Source organism: Gouania willdenowi, chromosome 22 (assembly GCF_900634775.1).
Source record: "Gouania willdenowi chromosome 22, fGouWil2.1, whole genome shotgun sequence".
NCBI lineage: Eukaryota > Metazoa > Chordata > Actinopteri > Blenniiformes > Gobiesocidae > Gouania > Gouania willdenowi.
Genome location: NC_041065.1, coordinates 19,891,037 through 19,916,733, shown reverse-complemented (window position 1 = coordinate 19,916,733; position 25,697 = coordinate 19,891,037). Strand labels below are relative to the sequence as shown.

The 25,697-nt window shown below is 39.0% G+C and overlaps 1 protein-coding gene across 2 annotated transcripts in view; it reads left to right on the top strand.

The window, feature by feature from the left end:
- pxdn (peroxidasin) overlaps positions 1–18,023 on the top strand; it is a 77,570-nt gene extending 59,547 nt beyond the window's left edge. Inside the window, exons 16-23 of one of the 2 annotated variants that reach the window (XM_028437502.1) lie at positions 5,134–6,140; positions 6,229–6,725; positions 7,545–7,679; positions 7,992–8,200; positions 11,504–11,615; positions 11,713–11,845; positions 13,042–13,155; positions 16,778–18,023. In XM_028437502.1, coding sequence (XP_028293303.1) covers positions 5,134–6,140; positions 6,229–6,725; positions 7,545–7,679; positions 7,992–8,200; positions 11,504–11,615; positions 11,713–11,845; positions 13,042–13,155; positions 16,778–16,927 — 2,357 coding nt within the window. In that variant the 3' untranslated portion in view covers positions 16,928–18,023. Of the gene's footprint in view, positions 1–5,133; positions 6,141–6,228; positions 6,726–7,544; positions 7,680–7,991; positions 8,201–11,503; positions 11,616–11,712; positions 11,846–13,041; positions 13,156–16,777 lie in introns of those variants that run through there. The other variant, XM_028437503.1, reaches the window with a different exon arrangement.
- Positions 18,024–25,697: the final 7,674 nt, after the last annotated feature.

Below are 25,697 nucleotides of genomic sequence, written 5' to 3'. Positions count from 1 at the left end.
TGTCCCGCCCTAAATAGCCTAAACAGCTTCTGCCTCTCCCAATCTACCAGAAGCCACGCCTCTACTTTTCTGTCCGCGCATTGCGGAACATAACAAGGTTGCATTGATTTAGGTCTATGGGTCAGGTAAGAGCCAAAATCATATTTACCTGTTTGCTGTTGTGACGCACGGCCTTGTTTCCGTACACAGTTCTGCATTTACTTTGATTAACAGGAAGTCGAAGCCTATTGGCTGGGCGCAGAGGGACTTATATACATTAATGTATATGAATGACCACCTGCAGTAGACCATAGTAAAAGAGTATTTAGGTATTTTTTCGCATTTCAAAAGAATCATACATAAACATAGATTTCTCAGAAACTCCGGATATCAGCTTTAATGTAGTTTAGTGAAGCCATAACCATGTGTTTGCCCCCTGGTGGTTGGCTGACTACTGGGATTGAGAAAATGCCTGGTTTGATATGCAGCAGAGCCGCATTTTAAAAGTAAAAATCGCAGACGATCAGATTAATTTAATCGTGGAGGCCAAAATCGTGATCATCATTCAAATTTGATTAATTGTTCAACCTTAAAACAAACAGAAATGTCCACAATTCTTCAAGCTGTTAAAGGCTGACCACTTTTTTAATGAATTTGTTATACAATTCTTGATTCATTTAAAAAAAAAAAAAAAGTATTAAGCATAGCCAAGGACGGACTGGGGTCTTGTCCAGGGTGTCCCACACCTCTCTCCCCTTGCACACTAACGTAGGCACAATCTTCAAGTCCCATTAATAAACTTCGTACATCTTTTCTGTACATTTGTTGATTATGCAACCATTACAGATGGACTCAAGCTCAAACTGAGGCCTGTTGTATTTATTTAACCTTTATTTTTTCAGGCTTGGGTTTCATTTTGTCACAATGCATCTCGGAAGCACAGCTTGAAATGATTTGCGATGTTTTCACCGGGATTTTTGGGAGAGGATGATGCACTACCTTCGCTCCAGCTCCCTAGCGTGTCTATAAAACGTGTATTTAAAGGGTAGATGCAATGATCTGTGCAGTGTTTTAGATTAGAGCTTTGGCACGGCATCAGGTAAAAAAATCTATATACAGACATAGGTTATTTATTTACTAGGATTATGCAATGCTTTACTGCCTGGGTGAATCACTTGTTTGACCAATTGGATCAGGATTCATAAACACTTTGTTCTATGCGTAGGGAATGTATAGGCCTTCAAAGCTTTTAAGGGGGCTCTTTATTACAAATGTACACAGTTTTGGTCTTAGTTTTTAAAAAATGACAAAACCCTTTCTGAATAAACAAACGTCCCATTACATCCTCACGGCGAACTCAGTCATAAGCTTCCAGACAGTTTCCTAAGCAAAGTCTTGTGAAGGCAGTAATTCAATTCCCTCTCTGTACTCCCATGTTTCTGTGAGCAACTGTTGGCCGTGTCTGAGGCCTCCATCTGCATGCCATTTTCACTTAAGCATGACCGGAGGGGGGGGGGTAGAGAGAGAGAGAGAGAGAAAGAAAGAGATGTAATCATGGAGCCGTTGACGAGGACCTTGTAAACATTTTTATTAGCCCTGTGTCGCGGCGCGCTACAGCGTTACATTCCCGCCTCAATCATCGCCAAGCGCAGAACAAATTTTTAAGATGGTTTGTGTCTGGGTACAGATTGTCGTAATTATGCGTGCGTGTGTTGAGGCCCTGCAGAGGAGGGATTGATTTGGCTGTTTATGTGCACAAGCATCTGACTGTGTGCTTTTATATGTGCGTGGAAAAAATGTCCAGCAGTCCGGGGAGAGAAAGCAGAGCACTGCGTGTTGCCTGATTTACCACATTACAACACATGCTGTCGAAACATAAAGGTGAGAGAGGCAGGCGTGTTCAAAGTCTGGAATGATCCGCAAGGTTTCAGATGTTTCAAATGTTCCTTTGAATGCAGAATTTCTTAAATTGGGGGATGTGCAGGTACAGATGTCACTTACCTGCACTTTTATGACTGGAGTGTGAATGAATAGTTTTTCTGTAAAGCATTTTCAGTACCAACACCTGGAAAACAGGTATTGGTACTGAAAACAGGCCATCAAGCGGCTCAAAAATCGGGCTCGACTTCCATGAACGTACTCTTCATTAATGTGTTTGGGACACTTGTGTTGTCTTTGACAGGAGAGTTCATGAGCAATCATTGTAAGGATTTATTATTATCCCCCACCCACAAAAAATGTGGAAGGGGGATAAAGGTTTGAGCTCCGTCCATGCGTCTGTCCGTCCATGTTAAAGGGGACAGCTTTTCTCAGAAACTGTTTAAGATATGATAACCCAATTCAGTGCGTGGCTTTTGGGTATCAAAACCTTGATTGAGTTTGAAAATGAGAAGCACGCAATTACTTTTTCTGGAGTTATTGCCCTTGTTCCTGTTTTCCTTTACTCTGTTTGAGGTATCTTCAAAGGGGACAGCTTTTCTTAGGAAGCGTTTAAGATGGGATAACCAAATTGGGTGTGTGGCTTCAGGGTATCAATACCTTGATGGAGTTTGAAAATGAGAAGTGCGAAATTATTTTTTTCGGAGTTATTGCCCTTGTTCTGTTTTTCTTTACTCTGTTCGAGGTATCTTCAAAGGGGACAGCTTTTCTTAGAAATCATTTAAGATAGGGTAACCCAATTCAGTGTGTGGCTTTTGGTTATCAAAACCTTGATGGAGTTCGAAATCGAGAAGTGCGCAATTATTTCTTCCGGAATTATTTCCCTTGTGCCGTTTTTTTTTACTCAGTTCGAGGTATCTTCAAAGGGGACAGCTTTTCTCAGAAAACGTTTAAGATAGTATTTTTATATTCTGATGTGATAATATTTTTTTATGTATACATTTAAATTAAATTTAGGACCTTAAGGAAAAGGTTGTGAGTTATAATGAGAATCAATCTGGCGGGGGATGTTTATTTTATTATTTGAATCATTAACATAACCGCCCAGAGTGCAAACCTCCACTAAGTGCCAAATATCCTCTTTGGCAGTTATCTCGATCAGTGATCCTGATTATTATACAATGATCATCGATCTTTAAAGCACACCTGTCAAACTCAATTGTTAAAAGATCTCTGCGTTTTTCTAAAATGCTGCAATTTTCCTCAAATTATTCCACAAAATTTCCCCAAATTACATAGAATTTGGCTACAAAAAGTGATGATCCTGCAGATAGTGAAATCTGTCTCTTATTGCTTAGTTATTACAAGTGCTGTGCATATTTTATCATTTATTTACACGTAGATGTGCAAACTAGAGCACTGAACTAAAATTTGTTTGAGTCCCCTGCTTTAAAGGCTTGGAATGAATTTCTATCCTCATTAATTCCAATACAGTAGGTCAAAATCAAGTGTATGGGCTCCCCATTTTCTTTGGGAAAAATTGCAATAAAATGCACAATCTGGATGCGATCTAAATAAAACTTGGTGGTGTTATTGAGGAACCAACACAACATAACTCAGTCATATACAGTATGAACCAATGATGCGAGATGGAAACTTTTCAGTTTTTCCTAACGGATCCAGAATCAGTATATTGATCGAATCCCCTACAAAATGTAACGGAATCTTCCATGGCATAAGGTTTATCTTTGGCTAAAATTTTGTCAAAATCCGTTTTTGATGCAATCTGCATTATCTACTAAAAGCTGAAGCAAACCCCCAGGTTGGAAACTAGTCTACACAATCATTTTTGCATTTCATATCATCAGTCAAATTTACTTTTGTCTTCTCTTTGTTCAATATTTTGTATTTGGAAACAAAAATCAGTGGTCCTCAACTTTGTACAGTATCTTTTTTACCGGGCAAGTTTTCCAAGAACCAGGAGGTGCTGCATGCGGGTGTGTGCATTAAAAATTAATATGTTTTAACATTCGGAGATCATGTGTTGCTTATTTTAGAGCCCTTGTGAATTATGTTTAGTGCTAGGCACAAAAAAAAGTATTTGAAGTCCATGTTGTACTAGATTTTCTTTAGAGAATCTGAGTCAAAATAAATAAATAAAAAAGATTGACAATAACAGAATTAACTGCATTCATCCATCCAACATTACAATTTTCTTACTCTTCTGCACCAGTAGTCTCCAGACAGAGCAACAGTTGGTGCACGTTTTATACTCAAAGCGATTTAAAGTTATTTTCTGTTCCGGCTCTTCATCATGTAACATAACAACATCCGACCCAATGAGCAACTTCAAAGGACTTTCAAAATAAAAACATAATTAAAAAACTGCGTTAATGCGTGATAAAATAAATGTCGCCGTTAATTAATTACTGCGATAACGCGTTAACTAGCCCAGCATTAATTATCTTCTTTGATTATTTTGAAAAAAAAACAGAAAAACAAATGCACAACCTGTCTCACCTGCTGTGTATTTCACTCTGCTTTGATCGCTGTGCCTCTGATATAAACACATTCCTGACATGTTTCCCTCTTAAAAAGCTGCATTTGATGTGGCAGCTTTGTAATAGCCAGGTAGGTATCAAGCTACATTTTACTTAGTCATGGTGTAACAAAGCATATCCATCATAAAAAAAAATGAAAAATGGCTACAATACCTGATCACAAAAAGGTAGTGACTATGTTTTTGATACTAACAATTGAGCTTTCTTTATCCAACTGGCAACTGATGATAATCTGTCAGCTAAAACAATCGTGCTGTTTTGATTGAACCTACTTCCCTCTGAGGGAGGTTTACACACACACACTCCACTTTCATTTAACCCCACCCAGTTACAAAAGCACAAACATAACTCAGTCTCTGATGTATGTTAAATAAGAACAGAGGGGGTATGTGTACACCGTTCAGTCAGGAAGTCTCACTTAACCCTCATTGGGGTCAGTTGCATACATTTGTTGAAATGTGTAACCACAGGGGACTCGCACACCTTTTTTGCCGATGCTTTTACAGAGGCGTCAAGTCTGGGCAGGTTGTGACATACTTGGACTTGTTTCCTCAGGACAGCAAGTGGTTCCCACTCAGAATCCGAAGCCTCAAAACTAATCTCATATAATCTTACATAGAGACATTTAATTAACGTGTTTAGATTATTGTTATTATACAGGTAAATCCACAGGTTTGTCTTGGAGTGTTGTTGAAGTTCTGCTTCTCATCCACAGCCTTTCGTTACAATGACTTGGTCTCCCCTCGCTTCCTTGAAATGATCGCCAACCTCTCTGGCTGCACTGCCCATCGGCGCTTCAACAACTGCTCCGACATCTGCTTCCACCAAAAGTACCGCAGCCACGATGGCACCTGCAACAACCTGCAGCACTCCATGTGGGGCGCTTCGCTCACCGCCTTTGAGCGACTGCTGAAACCAGTCTACGACAACGGGTTTACCCTTCCAAGGGGTGCCGCAGATCGGCTACATAACGGCTACAGGCTGCCCCTGCCGAGGCTGGTGTCCACAACAATGATTGGAACGGAGACCATCACCCCGGATGATCGTTACACTCACATGCTCATGCAGTGGGGGCAGTTCTTGGACCATGATTTGGACTCAACAGTGGCCGCCCTTAGCCAATCTCGGTTCTCAGATGGCCAGTTGTGCACTCAGGTCTGCACAAATGATCCACCTTGCTTCCCCATCCAGTTCCCGCCCAGCGATCCTCGGCAGATCCGCAGTGGCGCTCGCTGCATGTTCTTTGTCCGTTCCAGCCCCGTTTGTGGCAGCGGGATGACGTCTCTTCTCATGAACAGCGTATATCCAAGAGAACAAATCAACCAACTTACCTCTTACATCGACGCTTCAAATGTGTACGGCAGCTCACGGCATGAATCTGAGGAAATTCGCGATCTGGCCAGTCAGAGGGGCCTCCTTCGGCAAGGTATCATACAGCGAACAGGAAAGCCACTCCTGCCGTTTGCCACCGGACCACCGACCGAGTGCATGAGGGACGAAAACGAGAGTCCTATCCCGTGTTTCTTAGCTGGAGACCACCGCGCCAATGAGCAGCTCGGTTTGACTGCCATGCACACAATTTGGTTCCGTGAGCACAATCGTATCGCGACAGAGTTACTGAGACTGAATCCCCACTGGGATGGAGACACCATCTACCACGAGGCCCGGAAGATCATCGGGGCTCAGATGCAGCACATCACCTACAGTCACTGGCTGCCAAAGGTAAAATACACAAACTCAAACCCAGTATCCATACATACTGTAACTTGCTCTTTGCTTACACCTTTAAGACTGTCACTTTATTTCCTAGATTTTTGGGGAACCAGGCATAAAGATGATGGGGTCCTACACTGGTTACGACCCAAATATCAACGCTGGCATCCAGAGTGCCTTTGCCACGGCTGCTTTCCGCTTCGGTCACACCCTCATCAACCCGATCCTCTACAGATTGGACGAGGACTTCCAGCCCATCCATCAGGGGCACATCTCACTTCACCGCGCGTTTTTCTCCCCTTACCGCATCGTGAACGAGGGCGGCATCGACCCGCTCCTGCGAGGATTGTTCAGCGTCGCCGGTAAAATGCGCGTGTCCACGCAGCTTCTGAACACAGAGCTCACCGAGAGGCTTTTCTCTATGGCACACGCTGTGGCTCTGGACCTCGCTGCCATGAATATCCAGAGAGGAAGGGATCACGGCATACCGCCGTATAACGACTACAGGACCTACTGCAACCTCTCCGCAGCGCAGACGTTCGATGACTTAAGGAATGAAATAAAAAACCCTAACGTGAGAGAGAAACTTCAAAGGTAATTATGTGAAAGGTTAAAGTTTCACATTTTGGCGAAGTCGATATGAAGCAGGGTTGGGGTCAATTATAATTGTAATCGCGTAATTGATAATCGACAAGAACATATTTTTAAATTACAATAATTGTAATTTAAAAATATGTTCTTGTCGTAATCGTAATTATATTGTAATTGCGTTTAGATAATTGACTTTGTAATTGTATTTGCCAAGAAAATTCTATAAAAATTGCCAATTATAATTTCACGCAAAACTGGGTAGCCATGTTACAGTTCTACACATATGTAGCTAAAAATTATTAAAATATGTTTCATATCAAGCTTTCCCACATTTTACTATTTAAAATAAATGAAATCGAGGGGTATACTGACACAAAAAAGGCTCAGACGCCCACACTATAAATATTAGAACCTATATTTTCATTGATTAGGAAGCCTAGCAAGGTAACCAATAGATAGGAAAGAAATTAGATCATAGATATTGGTTTTTAGTGTATATTACAGCTGATTTAGGACCTGTTATCATTAGAGATGCTAACAGAAAGCTAACACATGAGAAAGGTTAACCTTTATTAGGTTATTTATTTCAGGCTCAATAATTGTGATTAATTGTAATTGAACTTTAGTATGTAATTGTAATTGACTTTCTGTGGATAAAAAAAATATTGTAATTGGAAAAAATTCTGGTCACTGTAATCATAACGGAACTATAATTGAACATGGCTACTTGTAAACATAATTGTAGGTGAAAAATGTAATTGACCCCAACCCTGATATGAAGTCCCAACATTGTGTTGGTTTATTTGTTGTTCTGTCTCCCAGGCTGTACGGCACTCCTTTGAACGTTGACCTGTTTCCTGCTCTCATGGCTGAAGATCTGGTCCCAGGCAGCAGGTTGGGGCCCACCCTCATGTGTCTGCTCACGTCTCAGTTCAAGCGCCTGCGGGACGGTGACAGGTAGAGCTACAGTACATATCATCAGCAACACACTGACTGCCTTTGAATGAATACATCATTAGCAAATAGAGCTGTCTTTATCAGGGTACATCTTCAACAGTCAGAGTCTATCTATCCATCCAGTTACTGCACCCAATTTATTTTTTCACTTGGTGTTGATGGGTCTGCTAGTGCCTAACTAAAGCTCTCCTTACTAGTTTTATGAATTTGGGATGAAGTCTGAGTACCCAGAGAAAAGCCAGATGAGTACAGAAAGAACAGGAAGGTCCAAAGGAGGGAATGCTAATCATAATCATGAATTTTCTGGTTCAGATTCTGGTATGAAAACCCCGGCGTGTTTACTCCTGCCCAGTTGACCCAGTTGAAACAGGCCTCCCTGACTCGTGTGCTGTGCGACAACGGCGACAACATCACGCGTGTCCAGCAGGATGTCTTCAGGGTGGCCGAGCTCCCGCACGGCTACGGCAGCTGTGACGACGTCCCGCAGATCGACCTGCGTATGTGGCAGGACTGCTGCGAAGGTAACCGAAGTGTAAAGAGTACTGATATATTGTACTCAAGTAGAAGGCAAAGCAAATGTATTTGGATAGTGCATTTTATACACAAGGCAACTCAATGTGCTTTACATGATCAAAAAGTGCAACAGAAAACATCCAACAGCTTAAAATCAATAAGAACATAAAAGTTGGCACCAACAAAAAACCAAAAACATTTAAAATCATTAGTAAAAACATTTAAAGTCATCGGACAAACATATTACATCAACAATAACATGACCAAAAATCTCCCTCAATCATACGCAGTAGGGAAAAAGAGTGCCTTTAGAAGTACTGTTACTTGATTTGAATTGCTCAAGTACAAGTAAAAAAGTAGTTCAATTAAATAGTACTTAGAGTAAAAGTTACTTCACTCCGCACGATTAATTTTGGTAATAAATCTTGATACGGTTCCCTTGCATACAGTAAACATCTCATTTCTAAACTTAAGAAGGAAGAGATTAAATCTTGCAAAATTGGAACTTAATTTATTTTCCACCAAAGCATCTGTATAAAATGTACAATTCTTTTTAAAATATAATAACACCCATGAATTTTATTCAAACTAGAAAAATTCTTCATGGCTTAATATATAGTATAGCTAAATACAGTATATTGCATTTTATTTATTAAATTTAATTAAAGCACTTGTAATTCATTACTTTCAGCTCTGGAAGGCAAAGGCTTCCGACCACCTATTGCATATTTAAAAAAAAATGCTGTCAATGCAATAATGTACACATACTGGATTTCCTTAAGAGTTTTTTTTTTTAAATCCTTTAGAAACTTAGAGAGACAGAACATTAGTGCGCTCTTCACTCTCTGCTGAAGATGTGAAGACAATTGTCTCACATCAAACTTGACGATCTCTAAAACAAGCTGTTTCACTTTGTGTGAACACTGGTGTGTTTTTGCATTCGTGCTGACCTACAATTCTTCTTTCACTTGAGCTACATCAGTGATTGATCTTATCTTGCCTGATAAGTTGTTCCTCTTTTCATTTCTCTTTCTTTTGTTCCTTTTTAAACTCTTTGATTCACGCCTCTGTCCTCCTTCACATTCATCACTCGTCTCTCTTAGCGACGTTGAGCACGAGTCTCAGGCACTTTGAGCAAATGTGGCTTCTTTTTGATGTGGTTGATAGGATAGAGCAACTGATTTCACCTCCAACTTACAGATCAGCACTTTCAAAGGAAATCAAATGTTGTGGTCTATCAGGGTTTTTCTGTTTTCTGTATGCTTATCACGCAGAGAAGAAAGCTTAGGTTACCTAAATAACACCACTGTTTTTTTCCATATTTTTGTGTATTTATTTCATTTAGCCTCTTTTTATATACAACATGTATAGTTATTTTTAGTTCATTAGTCTACATCAGAGTTTTATCATGGGTGAACACAAAAATAATATTGTCTGATCTGAGGGCCACATTATTAACATGGATGTCAGCGTTTATATTAATGATCAATCTAAGCTTTAATACAGGAAAGAACAAAAGGTTTTGTCGTGTGTTAGTATTTTATGATTATTTGGAGTTATTTTGTGTCTGGAGTAATTTTTTGTGATATTTTGTGTTTTGTCATTTTGAGTATTTTTCTGGGTTTGTTTTGTTGTTGTATATTATTGTAGTTGTATGTTTTTATTGTTGTTTTTACATGTTTTTGTTGTCCTTTTGTGTGTTTTTTTTTGTTGTTTTGTGTATTTTAAGAACCGTTTTTTTGTGGTTTTGATGTCATTTTGTGTTTTTTTTATGTTTTTTGTATTTTGTTCACGTTTTGTGTTTATTTTGTGTGTATTTTTGTAATTTTATGGGCCTGGGCTGAATTCCATAAAGGCACGTGATAAAAAGCCATCATCAATAGATCGAACGTTACACGAATTACCACGTTTACCACCCGGAAGAGAGTGATTTATTCACCCTAATGGGTGAAATAAGCCGGTTTTTGGGGAATATGAGCCTGTTCTAAAGGTGCGTTCACACAGAACTCCACTTCGGTGACTAGAGTGGCTTAAATCACCCGTGATTAGTCACGCTTTTTGGTCGCTTCATCACTTTATCGCTTTAGTGACGTTACTAGTGTGGAACATTATGAATAAAATGTGTTTGAGGAGACGCGGCAGCAGCATAGGATGGCTACATAGAGAGCCATCCCGTTACACTGGCTATAAAGACAGTGACTGCTGCTTGATATCGCATTATTTATATTGATTTTTAATGTAATATTGTCGCCAGAGTCATCTCGACTGAAGCGGGCCGTGAGAGGTGTCATAATTCTATCATAACTTCAAAGTTGCGTGATCTATTGATCAAACTGTATTACAGTATGAAACAATAATCAAGCCTGAACTCATTTTAATTGTCATCTCCCCTTTACATTCTCCACAGGTTTGTATTCAGGGAACTTTACTACAGACGTCAGTAGGCATTTTTAATGCAGATCAACCTCTGTGTCTTTTACTTAATACTCTGCATCCACAATGTTATAAAGAAAACGTAAAGCAACACAACATTAGTAATGATATGAGCACGTCTGTGGTGTGTGATGTTACTAATGTGTGTCATAGAAGAGTGTCAAGTTAAAGTAAAAAAAAGTGTTCCTTGAGAAATGATGTTCAGATGGGCGGAGCCAGATACAAACCCAGGGTTTCTTGATAAAAGCCTGCCAGCGAGCAGGTTTAGTTCACGGATAATGTTACCAGAGAAGAACATACCTCGCGTTTAGGAATGGGATACTAGGAGTTTTCCTCATTTGAGCCCAAACATAGTCAGAGTTTGAACATAACCTGCTTTATGGAATACCCCTCTGCTCTGTGGCTACGATTGTTTGGTTAAGTAAAGCCTGCTAACAGAGAGATAACTCCGATTAACTTATCCAGCTTAGTCGTTCAGGCCCTACGTGTTTTTTTGTTTCTTCATTTATTTTTGTTGTCATTTGTGTTTTTTCCATGTTTTTCTCGTAATTTTCTTCTCTTGTTTTTGTGTCAGTTGAGCTTTTTTAAATTGTATTTGTTTTGGGGCCACGTCTATCCTGCTCAACCGTTGCCCAAGTGCCTGGTTTACAAAAAAGGCTGATTGTGTTTAAAACAGTTTTTTAATAGCTATTGATCCATGTATTTTTCTGTTCTAAACTAAAACACATTTTTGGTAAAGTCACTTTTTAGATCAAGTCCCTTTAAATGATCCACCTCCAACAGAAGCTGAAACTGTCTGCTTTGGGTGTGTCTCAGTGGGATTATATAAATAATAATTGGATAAAAATAAAACATGAATATGTATTTTGACTCACCAGATTGCAGAACCAAGGGTCAGTTCAACGCACTTTCGTATCACTTCAGAGGACGGCGCTCAGCTGAGCACAGCTACAAAGACGATAAACCTGACAACAGCATCCAGGAGGCGAGGTACCAAAATCAGATGCTTCAGAAGAACGACCCAAGCTTGTGTTCTTGCTCCAAGGTCTTTGGACATCTGTTATTTAAATTGTCTTTATGTTTGCAGCTCCAATGATGAGTCGCTCGGAAGTCCTTCAAACGCCACTGTGAAGTCCAAAAAGAGTTCTGAGGCCTCCATCGGTGACTTCCAGGATTTCATCTCAGACATGCAGAAGACGATCACAAGTTTACGAAAGCAGGTGTTATATTGTATAAACACACACAATCTTAGTATCCTGATACTGAATCTGATACTAATGGATCCTAATTGGGCTTTAAGAAAAACTTAATACTGAAAATAATGGAAAAAAGGAACAAAACGTGCATTAGGCAATTTTAAGTATGTAAGTAAGATTTATTTTTTTGTTTTAGTGTTTTTTTTTGCCTTGTCTGCACATGCTCTCAAAGGTCAACACTATATGTAGTGCAATATTTATACATCAGCAATGCATGTTTTATTATTACAATTAAATAAATTAATTTATGTTATTGCATAATTGTGACGATCACCAGCCCTCCCTAAGGAAGGTTAAGTAAAACATTATTAAAGGGAGGGCAGTGTTAACACCTTGGTGAGAGGAAAGGGAAGAGGGAGTCAGGGTAGGACGATGGAATGGGTGCGGAAGTGTTGAATATTTTACACAAGACTATTGTACAACAATATTCTAATAGAAGATTATATTGTGTCTGAAGAAGAAGAGTTTCTTTGTTACACAGCAGCTGTGTTAAAGCCTGGACTCCTTAAAGGTGCAGTCCGTAACTTTCAGATCCCTCCCTCCCCACTGCTCTCTTGCCCTGCCTCCAAAGTCCCTCCCTCAGAGGAGCTAACAAGCTAACATTAGCCCGACAGCAACATCACAGTAACATAACATGTTTTGTTAAAAGCATATTACTGCAGCACTTCTTTCTCTCAATGTGCACGCGCCAATCTATCAGCAGCAGCAACAGCACAGTGTCACTCACAGCAGCCCACACGCAGTGAGAGCAGCGCGCACACGAACAAACAACACATGCACTACAGAGTTGTGTAACAATTACAAATCAAACATAATGTAAATCAAGCAGCAGTAATTACCCTTCTAGCATAAAAGTCACCAATTCCATCTTTTACTCCTCCAGACCATACACTGTAAAAAAGACGGTGCTCCAGGCACTACCTTGCTATGAGCATTGCTGTGTTTTGGCCACGGCAGAAGGGGGCGGGGGCTGTGAGTAACATCTGTCACTTTTACAAGAGTTACGGGCTGCACCTTTAAATGTTGAAACTCACATGAAACAAGCAAAGTTGATAAAGTCTTGCACTCATGATCGCTTACTCAAAAGGATTTGTAAAATCTACATATGATGTGCAAAAAATGTGTAAATAAATACTTTTTTTTGTTGCTTTTTGTTGTAGATTAAAAGACTTGAAACCCGTCTGAGCAAGACTGACTGCACTGATAATGAAAGCCGTGAGCGAACCAATGGAGAGCGATGGAATAAAGACCCCTGCACCATATGTGAATGCAGAGTAAGTTTCACTTTGATATGCAGTAAAGTTTTTCAGCCCTTCTTAGTACACACAAGTAAATCACACCGAGCTTCATCTCTGTTCTCATTCATCTGCATTTATCGCGACGCTCCAACTAAAGAGAATCAGCTCATGAGTGAGCAGAAGGCCCAGTTTAAACATTAAAAAGATTCTCTCTTAGACTGTCTGGGAAGCGTTTTAACTCTTGGCCTTGTCGCACATCCTGGCACTCATCACCTCGCAGCACTTCTCCGCCTCCATTCTTTATCTCTGAGCTCTTCTTCTCTGCCAGCTGCTGGCTGAAGCCGTGCGTTTCTCCTGCCAAAGGCCTCTGGCTCTGATTTGACAAATACAGCATTTGTTGCCATTTTTCCTACACAATGATTACGATGCAAACCCATAATTCTTAACAGACACATTCTTTTAAACATCTTCTTGTTGTTGGGATTGTAAATAAGTTCTTCCTGCTTGTTTTCCAACTTGCAAAAAAATATATAATTTTAATTGTTTAACTGTTGTTTGTTTAATTTATCTTAATTTAGGCAGTTTGACTACTTTTTTACATGTTATTTTATTATTATATATTTATATCTATATCTACAGTATATACCATATCTATATATATTTTATCTTTTCCAAAAAAGAAAGTGTAACTATTTTTTTCCCCCAAACAAAATAAAAACTATTACCTTTAAAACAGACATGGGAAATGTTGCCATCTAATTTTGTGCAGCCCCCAAATCAAATACACAATTATTTCAAAAACATGCAAAAGAATTATGTAAAATCACTAAAAAAAAAAAAAAAAAAAAAACACACAAAATCACTCAAAAAACCTGCTCAGATTGGTCATCTATCTATAAAGCAGAAAAAGGTCTGCGTGCGTGCGTATGTGTGGAGCGAATATCTCCCCGACACGGTATGAGTTCGACCTGAAACTTTGTCATGGGCTTCCAAATACCACAAGTGTGTGCATCTGTTATTTTGGAGTAATTTGGTGTTGCAAAAAGTTAATTTTAATTTTAAGATTACTGCTCCCTCACGGTAGTGAGCGCGGTATTGAGCGCACTACTTCCGGGTCATATGACGTCACTGTGTCGCAGTTTGTTTGGGATTAAAAAAAGAAGGTCAATATTAAAAACATTGGAGTAATTTGGTGTTGCAAAACTTTCAAAACGTTCATTTTAATATTCAGATTATGACTCCGTCTCGGTGGTGGCGCGGTATTGAGAAACATATATTACAGAAAAATACAACCAAACAACTCAAAATACACAAAACTAAATATTTATGCACTAAATGACAACATAAATGCACAACGCTACACCAAAAAAGATACACAAATACACAAAATGACTCCAGAATCACACTACAATGGCAACAAAAAACAATAATTATACAAAAAATGCACAAAAACACAACAGAAAGTTACAAGAATACACATAATGACTCTAAAAAACATCCATTACGGAAAAATACACCAAACGTAAAAAATATAAAAATGAGTAAAAAAACAAATGTTTATCACGTGCATGTCCCATAGATTTAAACCAGGGAAATCGCACACGTTATTTTACTTTGCACTCACAAATATACCCTATTATAACACTACAGAGTATGTACACCTTTTTTACATCCAACCTTCAAACACATACTCATTTGGCCATAATTGACAACTCTACTTAAGCTCCTCCCACTATACGGATACATACTTCTGACGGGCACTGTACTAGTTACTCTAAATGATGACATGAATTATGATAATGTCACCCATAATCAAATCACACAACCATATTTTTGTGGCCCCCACTGTGATAAAAGTTACCCATCTTTGCTTTAAAGACTACAGGCCATCTGTGGTGAAGCATGGTGTAGGATCTATAATGTTTTGAGGCTGTTTTAAGGATTTTTATTTGTCATTCATGCACACGTGAGCATGTACAGAACGCAATTTGCGTACTGAGTTTACTGCTGTAAGACTTGAGTAAATGTAAAGAGAAGATGAGCCGTAGCTTCTCAGGATGAAATCTGCTTTTTAAAAGGAAGTGTGTGGTTATCACACGAGTGTCAGAGCAGATCTTATCTAGTCAGGTTATCAGGCGTTCAGATTCTCTGCAACCACCACATTAGAACAAATCATCACATTTTCAGATCTGGAGAGATAACTGCCCTATTTAAGTGTTCGTCATGGAACAGTTGAGTGCGAGAAAAAAAGAAATGTGTGCTAAATTTATGTGTAAAAACAGTATAATAATTTTCATTGCATATGCTGCATTAATGTATTTGCATCATGAGGGCCCTGCTAGAGCCCAGTATGTAACAACGACCAGAAATGTAACAAGACCCGGATTGTATTAAAAAATAAATGTAATAAAACCCAAAATGTAATAACTGGCCAATATTGTAACAAAAGCGCTGAGCCTGAAATGTAATAAAACCCAAATAGGTCAATAATGTAACAAGATACTGAGCCTAAAATGTCAAAACTTGTTACTGTCATTATTACATTACGGGGCAGGAAAACCATTTTTCCACTAATAGCGTAATAATTTTATTACATCATAGAGTGAGTCAATGGCTTCAATTTAGAGAGTAGTATCATACACACATTCATATGCATAAATATGTGTGTGTATATATATGACATTTTTGGTTACCTTTTTTTCTTACTTTCATATATATTTATATAGTATAAACTGTATATACATACATATAGGCAGGGTTGGGGTCAATTATTCTTTTTTATTTTTTTTGGGGGGGGGGTCATTTTATGAAAACTTTCTTTTACAATGTAATTAAATGCAAAACTAGGGAACCATGTTACAGTTCTATGGCTTACACATGGGCATACGTAGTTAACAATTATTAAAATGTGTTTCATATTAAGTTTACTTTTAGTCAGTTCTCTTTAGGATCATTTTACCATTAAAAAAATATAAATCTATTGGTATACTGACAGAAAAAAGGCTCAGACGCTCACACCAAAAATATTAAAACCAATATTTTCATTGATTAAGAAGATAATTAATTGATGAGAAACAAATTAGATGATAAATCATATTTTTTAGTGTATTTTATAGCTGATTTAAGACTGACCTGTTATCATAAGAGATGCTAACACAAGATGAAGAATACTTTTTATGGGCCTATTTATTTCAGGCTCAGTAATTGTAATTATTTGTAATTGGACTTGTGTAATTGAGACCGTAGTTGTAATTGACTCAGGTGAAAAATAATAATTGTAGTTTTAATTGGAAAAAAATCGTGATCACGGTCATCGTGATCATAATTTAACATGGATAATGAAGATGTAATTGTAATTGAAAAATGTAATTAACCCCAACCCTGCATAAACGCTTGTAAAAAAATTAATGTTTATAAAAAAGGCAAAAGGTTTTTGCGTTTACGCCTCAGTATCTTGTTACATCATTGACCAGTTGTAATTTTTTTGGTTTGATTCCATTTTTTTAAATAACAATTCAGGTTGTTGTTGTTACATATGGGGCTCTAACCCCCCTACAGCTGCATCATTTTCATCAGAGGCAAACACGCTAAGTGGATTGTGAATGCGCGTTATGTTGCGTTCCTCACACACACACACACATGTACGCTCTCTCCACAGGACGCCCAGGTGACCTGCTTCGTGGAGTCGTGTCCAGCAGCCGAGTGTGAACGGCCTATAAAAGTCAAGGGGCGCTGCTGCCCGCTGTGCCTGGAGCGACCCGACATCAACGCGAGGCGGAAAGAAGGAGCAGGAACTCGACACGAATAACCCTCAGGACCCTCCAGACAAATCAAAAAACAAAAAAAAACTGCTCTGGCGTCTGAAAGCCACGCACTCAACAAACAGATCAAGACAGGAGCTGAAAGTCACCCAGTGTGTGCTCACCCGCCCACCGCCGCTGACCCGCCTCCCGGTGGCCTCGGGTCGTGTTTGGATTCATTTTGTCCTCCTTTGATCAGGGGAACGTTCTTCAGCTTCCTGCGGCCTGAAGGGCTCACCAGAGGCACAGTTTGAAACCCTCTGGCAAGAGGCCACCACTCACTTAATGGATTTACTCCTGAATGAGTCAATGAATGAATATGTGGACTTTAAACAGGACGGACAAACCTCCTCTCCTGCTCTCCTCAGCAGAACGCAGGGGCACGTGGTCGCGGTCGGGCAGTAGAGGAAAGTAGATCTGAACGGTGACAGCCATCTAAATGTCTCACCAAACTTTCTCAGGTTAGAGATGCCGACAACTGGTGCTATTCTCCCTCTGTTCAGAATAATCACTAAACCTTCAAAGTATTGTTTTTGTGTATGCAAAGCAACCTATATACACTCAGTATGTTTTTTTTATTATTATTATTTTTATTATTATTATGTCACAGTTGAGAGTGTAACTGAAACTTTGTATGAATAGTTACTTCATTTTTTTTTTAATCCACTGCGCTCTTTTTTTTATTTTTTTAAATCATTTTGTGTACTTTTTCCCTTTTTTTGTATAAAAGAATCTTACATATGAAGATAATGTGAAGCCCCACAAAAGTGTTTGTGATGCAAAACTAATGTCTACTGAATACTGCTTCTTCTTCTTCTTCTTTGTTTCATTCATCATCTCCAGATCCAACATTCTTGTTGCTTTCAGAAAGCAGTAAAAACAAAAACCCTGTGAATATTATTACCCCAGTGTTATTCTCACTCCTTCAAAGCCAAACACTTTGGGCGACTTCTTAAACAACATCATTGGAGTGTTTACCTGTTCCAATATGTATGAATGTTGTACACATCAGTGTCCACCCTTCCTGCCTCATATCTATAAACATCAGTATTAACTTTGACAACTCCAAATCTGCAACAGAGATTATATACAATGTAAACAAAACATGCCTATGTGCACATTATTTAAATGTCATGTTGACGTATGGATTGACAAAATACTAACGTCAACATTTTTTTGTATTTTTTTTTTTTTTTTTCCATTGAATTATTGTGCACCATATCTTATATAGTCATTGATTATACAGGTGAATGCAAGGTTGAATAAATCAGGCTCAGTCTGGACACATTTTAACACAAAAGACACAAAAAAGCTGAGAGAGAAAATAATCATCACTACATTGCATAAGAAAGGGATTTATTTTTATTTTTTTTTGGCACTTAAATTGACTTTTTTTTTTTAATTATTATACTCAGCTCCAGCTCAAACTGTGCGACCCATGTCCGACAGTCTGACACGATCTGACTGCTCACACTGTACGTTCATACGCGACACGTCGGGGTCTTGTTTCCGGAAATGCAACGTACAAATTAGATGAAGAAGAAGAAGAACTCTGAAGCATCGCCATTAAAACAGACGAAGAAGAAGAACCCGGAAGTGGAGAGATACTCGCAAATCTCAGCTAAAAAGAGCTTTAAAAAAAGAAAAGGCGGCAATGTGATGGACCAGGATGTGGCTGGACAGACGTGGGAAGTACAGTCCGTCAATTTTACAGCGCTCCTACGGTGTTCGCGCATGCGCAGTGTGAGAGTTTGAGGTAAGCCGGTCCGTGTCACTGCTTTAACTGTGAAATACCCTCACGAGTTCAAGCAACCATGGGTAGGTTTTTGTTTTTTAATCGTTGAATAATCAAACATCTATTTCATCCAGGAACTAATTTTTGGCCTTTTTTTTTTTTTTTTTTTTTTGTAACAGTAAATCATTCAAAGTAGTTTGATTTTCGATTCTGTACGTGCAGTATCCTCTGTGAAGAAGAGGTGAGCGGTTGTCTAGCTACAACTTTTGGATCAAAAGAACCCACTAACATGACTATAAAAGCAACAAATGTTTGCTGGATCAAACTATTTCAGTTGAGATCTATTATTCGCACAAAAAAATGTGTAAATAAATGGAGAGAAATTTTTTTTTTGATAGATTCATTATTTGGTAGTAGAAGAAAGAAGGTAAAGTTTCCTGGCTCTGTTTGATTAAAGATATCGAGCTACCAACTTTCACTAAACAAAGTACAGAACTCAATTATTTCTGCTGAGTTCGAAGAAACTAAGGTAAAAAATATACAGAGTCAACTTAGTTTAGAAGGCTTGATCAAATATTACCACAACATTCTCCACCATCTTTAAAGGTCCAGTATCATGTCATTTTTCACCCATCTCCTGTTCTTCTAAAAACTACATAGTATTTGAGTTTTTTTTTTTCTTCAAAACTCGCCTGTTTACTTGAGTTTTAGCCCTCTGAAAATTCACTTTCAGACTGTTCCTAAAAACAGGCGGTTTTTTGGGCTTTCATGCATATGTGCAAGTAGGCGTTACACACACGCTGCTTCAGCATTATCACAGCAGCAGGAGAGTAAATCATTAACAGTAACTTCTTTCTCCTCTTCATGTCTTCTGACCACAGAAATAGTTCATTTAAGGTGATAGTCCATTTTTATTTTTTTTCCCAATCGCTTTATCGCATTGGGTCACAAACACGTTAGATCACCCCATAAAGGCAATAAGAGGCAGTGTAACAGGTGCTAAAAATGGAACTGGTTGTTTGCGCTCGCACATGGAAAGTAAACTCTCTACAATCAGCTGTTTCAAACACACAATCTAAACCTTAAGGGCTAAGTAAAGACAGACAGTGAATCTGTGTGGTTGATTTGTTGTTGTTTGGTGGAATTTAAGGATGATTTATCATTGTTTTTTTCACTTGACACACACACACACACACACCCCACTCCCTGACTAAAATTCCCGTCCTCACTGCTGATATTGGCTGAAACAGTCCCCACCCTTCTTGGTTGAGCCTTTTTTCCTCCACAATGAAGAATTCATCCATTTCTTTTTCCTCTCCATGTCTGCGTCATCTTCAATGGCGTCATTTTTTTATTTTTTTTTTGCACGTGTGGAGCGCAGCCCCTCTGACCCTCATTCCGCGGCTAATGGGAGCCATATGAATGGCAGGCGTTGGTGGAGGAAGGGTGCTTATGATTTGAATATCTCGGTCAGAGAAATTCCTCCTCCTCGTCCGATTTCAACACCCGTACTCATACATGCACTGACTCCATCATCACACTGCTGGGGTTTTTTTTTTAAATGCTTTTCACTTTGTGTTGTTGCAACAGCTGCAACACTCCATTGTTCACCTTATGCGACATCTTCTGTCCATGAACAGGAGTAATATTCTCTGGAATGACTCCCACAGGGTTCCACACTGTGGGACGAAGGTGGTGGGTGGTGAACCAACCGCCATTTTACATGTGAAAACATATTGAAGAGGTTTATACATGCATTTGTCCTAACAGTTTGTGTGTTCTGTTGTTTTTATGTATCAACTCGAAAACATGCTTATTTACAGACTGACCCCTTCTTTAACTACTAGACTGTCAATAAATGGTCCTAAAGTATCACAATATGCATTGGAACGTGATGTTTTTTCATAAACATGTTTACATTTTTGAGATACTGTGTGGGAATGTTTCTCAATGAGCTTTGAACAACTTTCAAGTACATGACATCAAGATACTAAAAAAAAAACATGACAGCTTGCAGCTCTGGTCTTTGTTAGTCAGCGCCCCTTGCATTTGTTGATTTTAGTTTTTTTTGTCAAATTAGAATTTTTTTTTACCCCCCACATGATAGTGACTCACCTTTAATCTAAGACAGTTCTTCAGTTCGAAACTGAAAAACAACAAATGCTCAAAGCTGAAAAAAAAAATATATATATATATATATATATATTTTTTATTTTTTTTTTTCTAGTTTTTATTAAGAATCGTTGAACTTTTCAAATAAACTCCAGATGTCCATCTAACAAACTGCTTTGCAGGACTTGAGTATTTTGTGCCTACACAGTCCCCTAACCAGTGGTGGATGCGCCATATTCCCTATCATGACAGTTGTATTGTACCTTTGCCAAAGAATGGTTTGCACTGTATTGTATGCCAATTGATAGAAATGATAAATAAACCACATTTAAAGTCCAACTTAATTCACTGTTTCTCTTTTTCTACAACATAATAGTTTGTTGATCGTTTTCTTCCATAGCTTGAATAGAATTGGCAACTATTGAATTATCATAACAGTCATAAATTGAAGATCTAGCCGCGCTAATACTATTTGGAAAAACTTAAAAATTTTAAAGCATATTTCCATATATTTTTCTGATAAGACTTTCATTTAGTTTAAGTCTATTAATTAATTGGTTTTAGATTCAGTTAAATTCAAAGTATTGCTTATCTATAGTTTTACTGGTATGATTTGTCCATGAAATGTATCCCTTTAGATCATTTTGTCTTGTTGCAGATGTGCTTGTCTAGCTCACATTCAATTATATACCATTAGCCTTATATAATGGGCTAATCAGCATTAACATAGATAATTGTACTCATTATATGTGGTCATCTATGATTGGAAAAAAAAAAAGTCACAATAATGAACATAACCTAAATGGCTAAGAACATATTTTACACTGATGCTGCATTCAAAGACAACATGGAAAGGTAAATACACTGACCTATATATACACACTAGGTTATTTCCTTAACAAACTCTAAAATAAAACTTAAATAAAGTGGATAGTCACCTGTTATATTTAACAGTTTTTGTGATGAAAAACCCCCATCTTTGTCGGGTGATACCAAAACCTGGAAATATCCGGAAACGTATACTGTACTGCATGCACAGGCTGTACTATCACCAAGTTTATGATTGTACTAGTTGTTAAAGCTACTATCTTTACCAGGGGGAAAATATTTATTCCTGGTTATTATTTTCCGGAGTTTAATAAGGCTTTATTTACCAGTGAGTAGTTCCTACTGCATATTTACAAGTTTATATGTATTATTTTATTATTGTGCATAGTTTCTGTTATGAACATATACATAGGCTACATCTGAATGAGGTAACCTTTTAAATAATAATGATTAAAAAAATACAGTATATAATAAAAATGCAACTAGTTTCCATGTGTTTTCTGAGCAATAGGAAAATAAAGCCCAATAAAACTCTTTAAAACAATAACAAGGAAGAAATATTTGGTACAATGGTACATTTGGTGATATTACAGCCTGTGTATGCAGTACGGGGCAGAATTTACTCTGTCTCTGGTATGTCTTCGAAATGTTTCCGGATGTTTCCGGGTTTTAGTATCTCCCTCTGTGCTAGCATATTAAATGAGCGAGCATATGCAAGCTAATACCTCAATGTTTACACGCAGCAGATAATGTTTGCTCTTGATATTTTTTCTCACAGATGTTTCACAGAAGAAGAAAAAAAAAGTAAAAAGAATGTAAAACGAAAAAACAGGTTTGACGTTTTAGCCTTTGAAGAAGCTTGAATTGCGTTGTTGGATTAGCAAGCTTAGCTCTCTGCCTGTCTGTAGCAAATGACCTCAGCTAACCGTTTTTCCGATTTGAATCCCACCTGTCTCCCTCAATCTTTACTCTGCTACTCTCTTCCCTCCATCCACGTTTCCCTCTTGGTCGCCCGTACTGAGTCATTGTTGGCAGCTGAGCGCGAGTGGACCGAGCCTCTGGCAGGAAAACTGGACCAGGAAATGAGGTTTCCAGTGGCTGAACAGATAAAGAGCATTTTTCTCACTCCTAGCAGGAAAATACATTATCTGCACTGACAACAGGGCCATACCTTAGTACCTTAGTAAAGTGCACATACTGTATAATTGCTTTCGAGAGGTTTTTCTTGTGTTTGGTTTCTTCCCAGATTACCCAGAAAAAAGTTCCTTAGCCTAATTTACGTATATTAGGCATAGCTAGGCCTGCTGCAGATATGTATCATCTAAACTCTCTCTCGACTATGTTTCTGATTTCCAATAGTAGAGTTCAGGGTTTGGAATGAACAATCGTGCAGCTGCATAACTCTTGATTACCCTTCGAGCCTCCCCCTCTTTCTCTTTCCGCCTGTCACACGCTGGAATTTCATTTAAACCCAGAGTTGCACCTCCGACTCGCCAAGATGCGGGATTCTTTCCCTCCACTGATGGAACGTCGCTCCCATTTCCAAAGCAAGAGAGGATGAAAGAGAGTGAAGTGATGTCCCACTTGGGGCGAATAGACTTTGCCTCCCAGGACTCAAAAGGCTGCAAGGATGGCTTATGACCCTCAGCGGGTGGAAAATGTCATGAGACTTCCTGCTAGTGTTCAGCTTTGACTAACAAAGCCACAGATTTAATGGCTCAGGTGTTTGCACAGACAGTTGCAGCGCTCAGGAACCACTCAGAAAGTCGCAGTTCCTTTCATGTGGTGTTGTAAAGGACGTACCCCCTACAAAGCGTGTACTCATTTACATAACGTAGCGTGATTGTCTGCCTTTGTCTTTTAGTCATGCAATAGACTAGATATCCATCTATCATTGTGTTTCCTTTACAGACTTCCGCAAAATAAAAGCAGTATTTCTATGTCAACAAAGTATAATTGTGCTTTGATTGTGTTTCCATTGAAGGTTGTTTTGGCCAGGAGCCTCGTAACTCCTGTGAAATCTCATCCCGCGAGACTTTACTGCAGGAACATGGACACTTCAAACCTCCTTTGTTGTTTCACGTCTAATGTGGCAGTAATAATTTTTAAGTATAATGCTAAGAAATGTCTCGGTTTCCTCTCCTGGCCACACATACCGTGCCATGTTTTCTCTGAGAGAAGTGGTCACATGACCACTCGGGCAGTGGTGAACCCGCGTGTACATGCGGGACATTTGTGGCTGGATATGCACCTTGAAACAAGTGGCGAGTTGTGTGTCTGTTGATACTTTCTGTGGAAGAAGTGGTAGACACCTACATTATTGAAATTATGGTAGCATGCATGCTGCTGATTGGAGCTGGCAGCTTTCTGACCTATCGCAAAGTCTGTATTATGTTGCCAACTGTTTTGGGAAGGCTGCCAGTCATTTCTGAAAGATGGGGCAGGGCTCTCAACACTCAGACTTATGTGATGAATGATCTCAAAAGCAAGCAGGAGCTAATGTGGATCGTTTACGTGAAATTGAAACCAACTTGGAAAAGTGTAATGCCCAGCCTGCAAGTTAAGGATTATTGGATTAATGCAGAGAGACCTGGGACACACAGCTATTGAAATTGACCGAGCTTGAATAGAAAACACATTGCTTATCTTTTTTTGGCTCCCAAAGCCAGCTATCCAAGGCTGCCTCATCTATCTATCACCAGGAAGTTTCTGTAGACAGACACTCCAAACATATCCCCCCCACCCTCCACCCCCACCCAGCCACCTGGAACTATGTTTCTGATCTATTCAAGATCATCATACGTCATCTTGATTTTTTTTAAGAAATGGAGCGAAGGGATTATTTTTCAACGCCCCAGCGGCTGGAAATCTTTTCCACTTCTCTGCCCTGGACCCCGGCCCCAACACCCCTCCACCCTAGAAAAAGGTTGAATTAAGATTTGAGGACCAGGGTTGCCTTAATCTTGGAATTTACTTCCAAGCAGCACAAAAATAATTGGTGTGTTTCTCCACAAAAACTGATGAAAACGTGCTGCCACACACAAATCAACATATTCTTTGGTTGACAGTGTCACATTCTCCCATGTGATCAGGTTTAAAAGAGAATAGTGTGTAGCATGAATATTTGGATACAGAAAAACTCTAAGAGAAACTTAATTTACTGCGCCATACTGATAGAAGCAGGAAGAGATGGCACTTTGCTAGATGAGACAAAAAAAGGCCAGTTTTTGGCCACAACCAACCAGTTGAGAGCCTCTGAATGTAGCTTGCCTTCTGCGAAGAGTAATTTGAAACGGGCTCCATCCCATCAAACTGATTTAGGTTTTATTATATCATCATTACGTTTTGTAAAGCAGCAGCTATTCTACAGGAGGTCCATGTAAATCCCATCTGGCAATAAACAAAATACTAAATTAACTCTTAACTCTTACAGTCAAGACGACTGATGACTACCTTTTTCCTAAGCCAAGATATAATAAAACAACAACAACCATGTGTTGGTTTAAACTCTGTGAGAGCAAAAGGAAAATCGACCCAACAAAACAACAACTGACGCTCATGTCATGGGAGGACTGGCTGAGTGCCTCAGTGGCAGATGACAGACTGGCAGATGGGATGTCTGTCTTTGTGCGTGACCAACTGACTGGCTGACTGATTTGACCGCATTCCTCTGTGGATGCCAGCGGGGTACAGTCTGACCCAGTGTGATAATCCTCACACTGCCAGGTCCCCTAATCAGCTGGACTCTCCACACACTGTTGGAATGTGTTCTCACAGAGCCACAAACACAAGCGCTCACCAAGTGAAGACACACAGAGGAAGATAAGTAACCTCTGCTGGTGCTCATTTCCCTTAAGGTCAGTACTTCTTAGCTTTTAGTGTGAGAAAATCTAACTAGTTCCACACAAAACCAGATCGTACAGAACGCTGCTGCCAGACTTTTGATCGGTGCTCCCAGAACATCCCACATTACCCCCATTCTTTCTACTCTGCACTGGCTTCCTGCTAAGTTTTGAATAGACTATAAATCTTAGTTCTGACTTTCCGAGCGTTACATGACCAGGCCCCTCAATATATGTCGGACTTGTTGTGCCCCTACACTT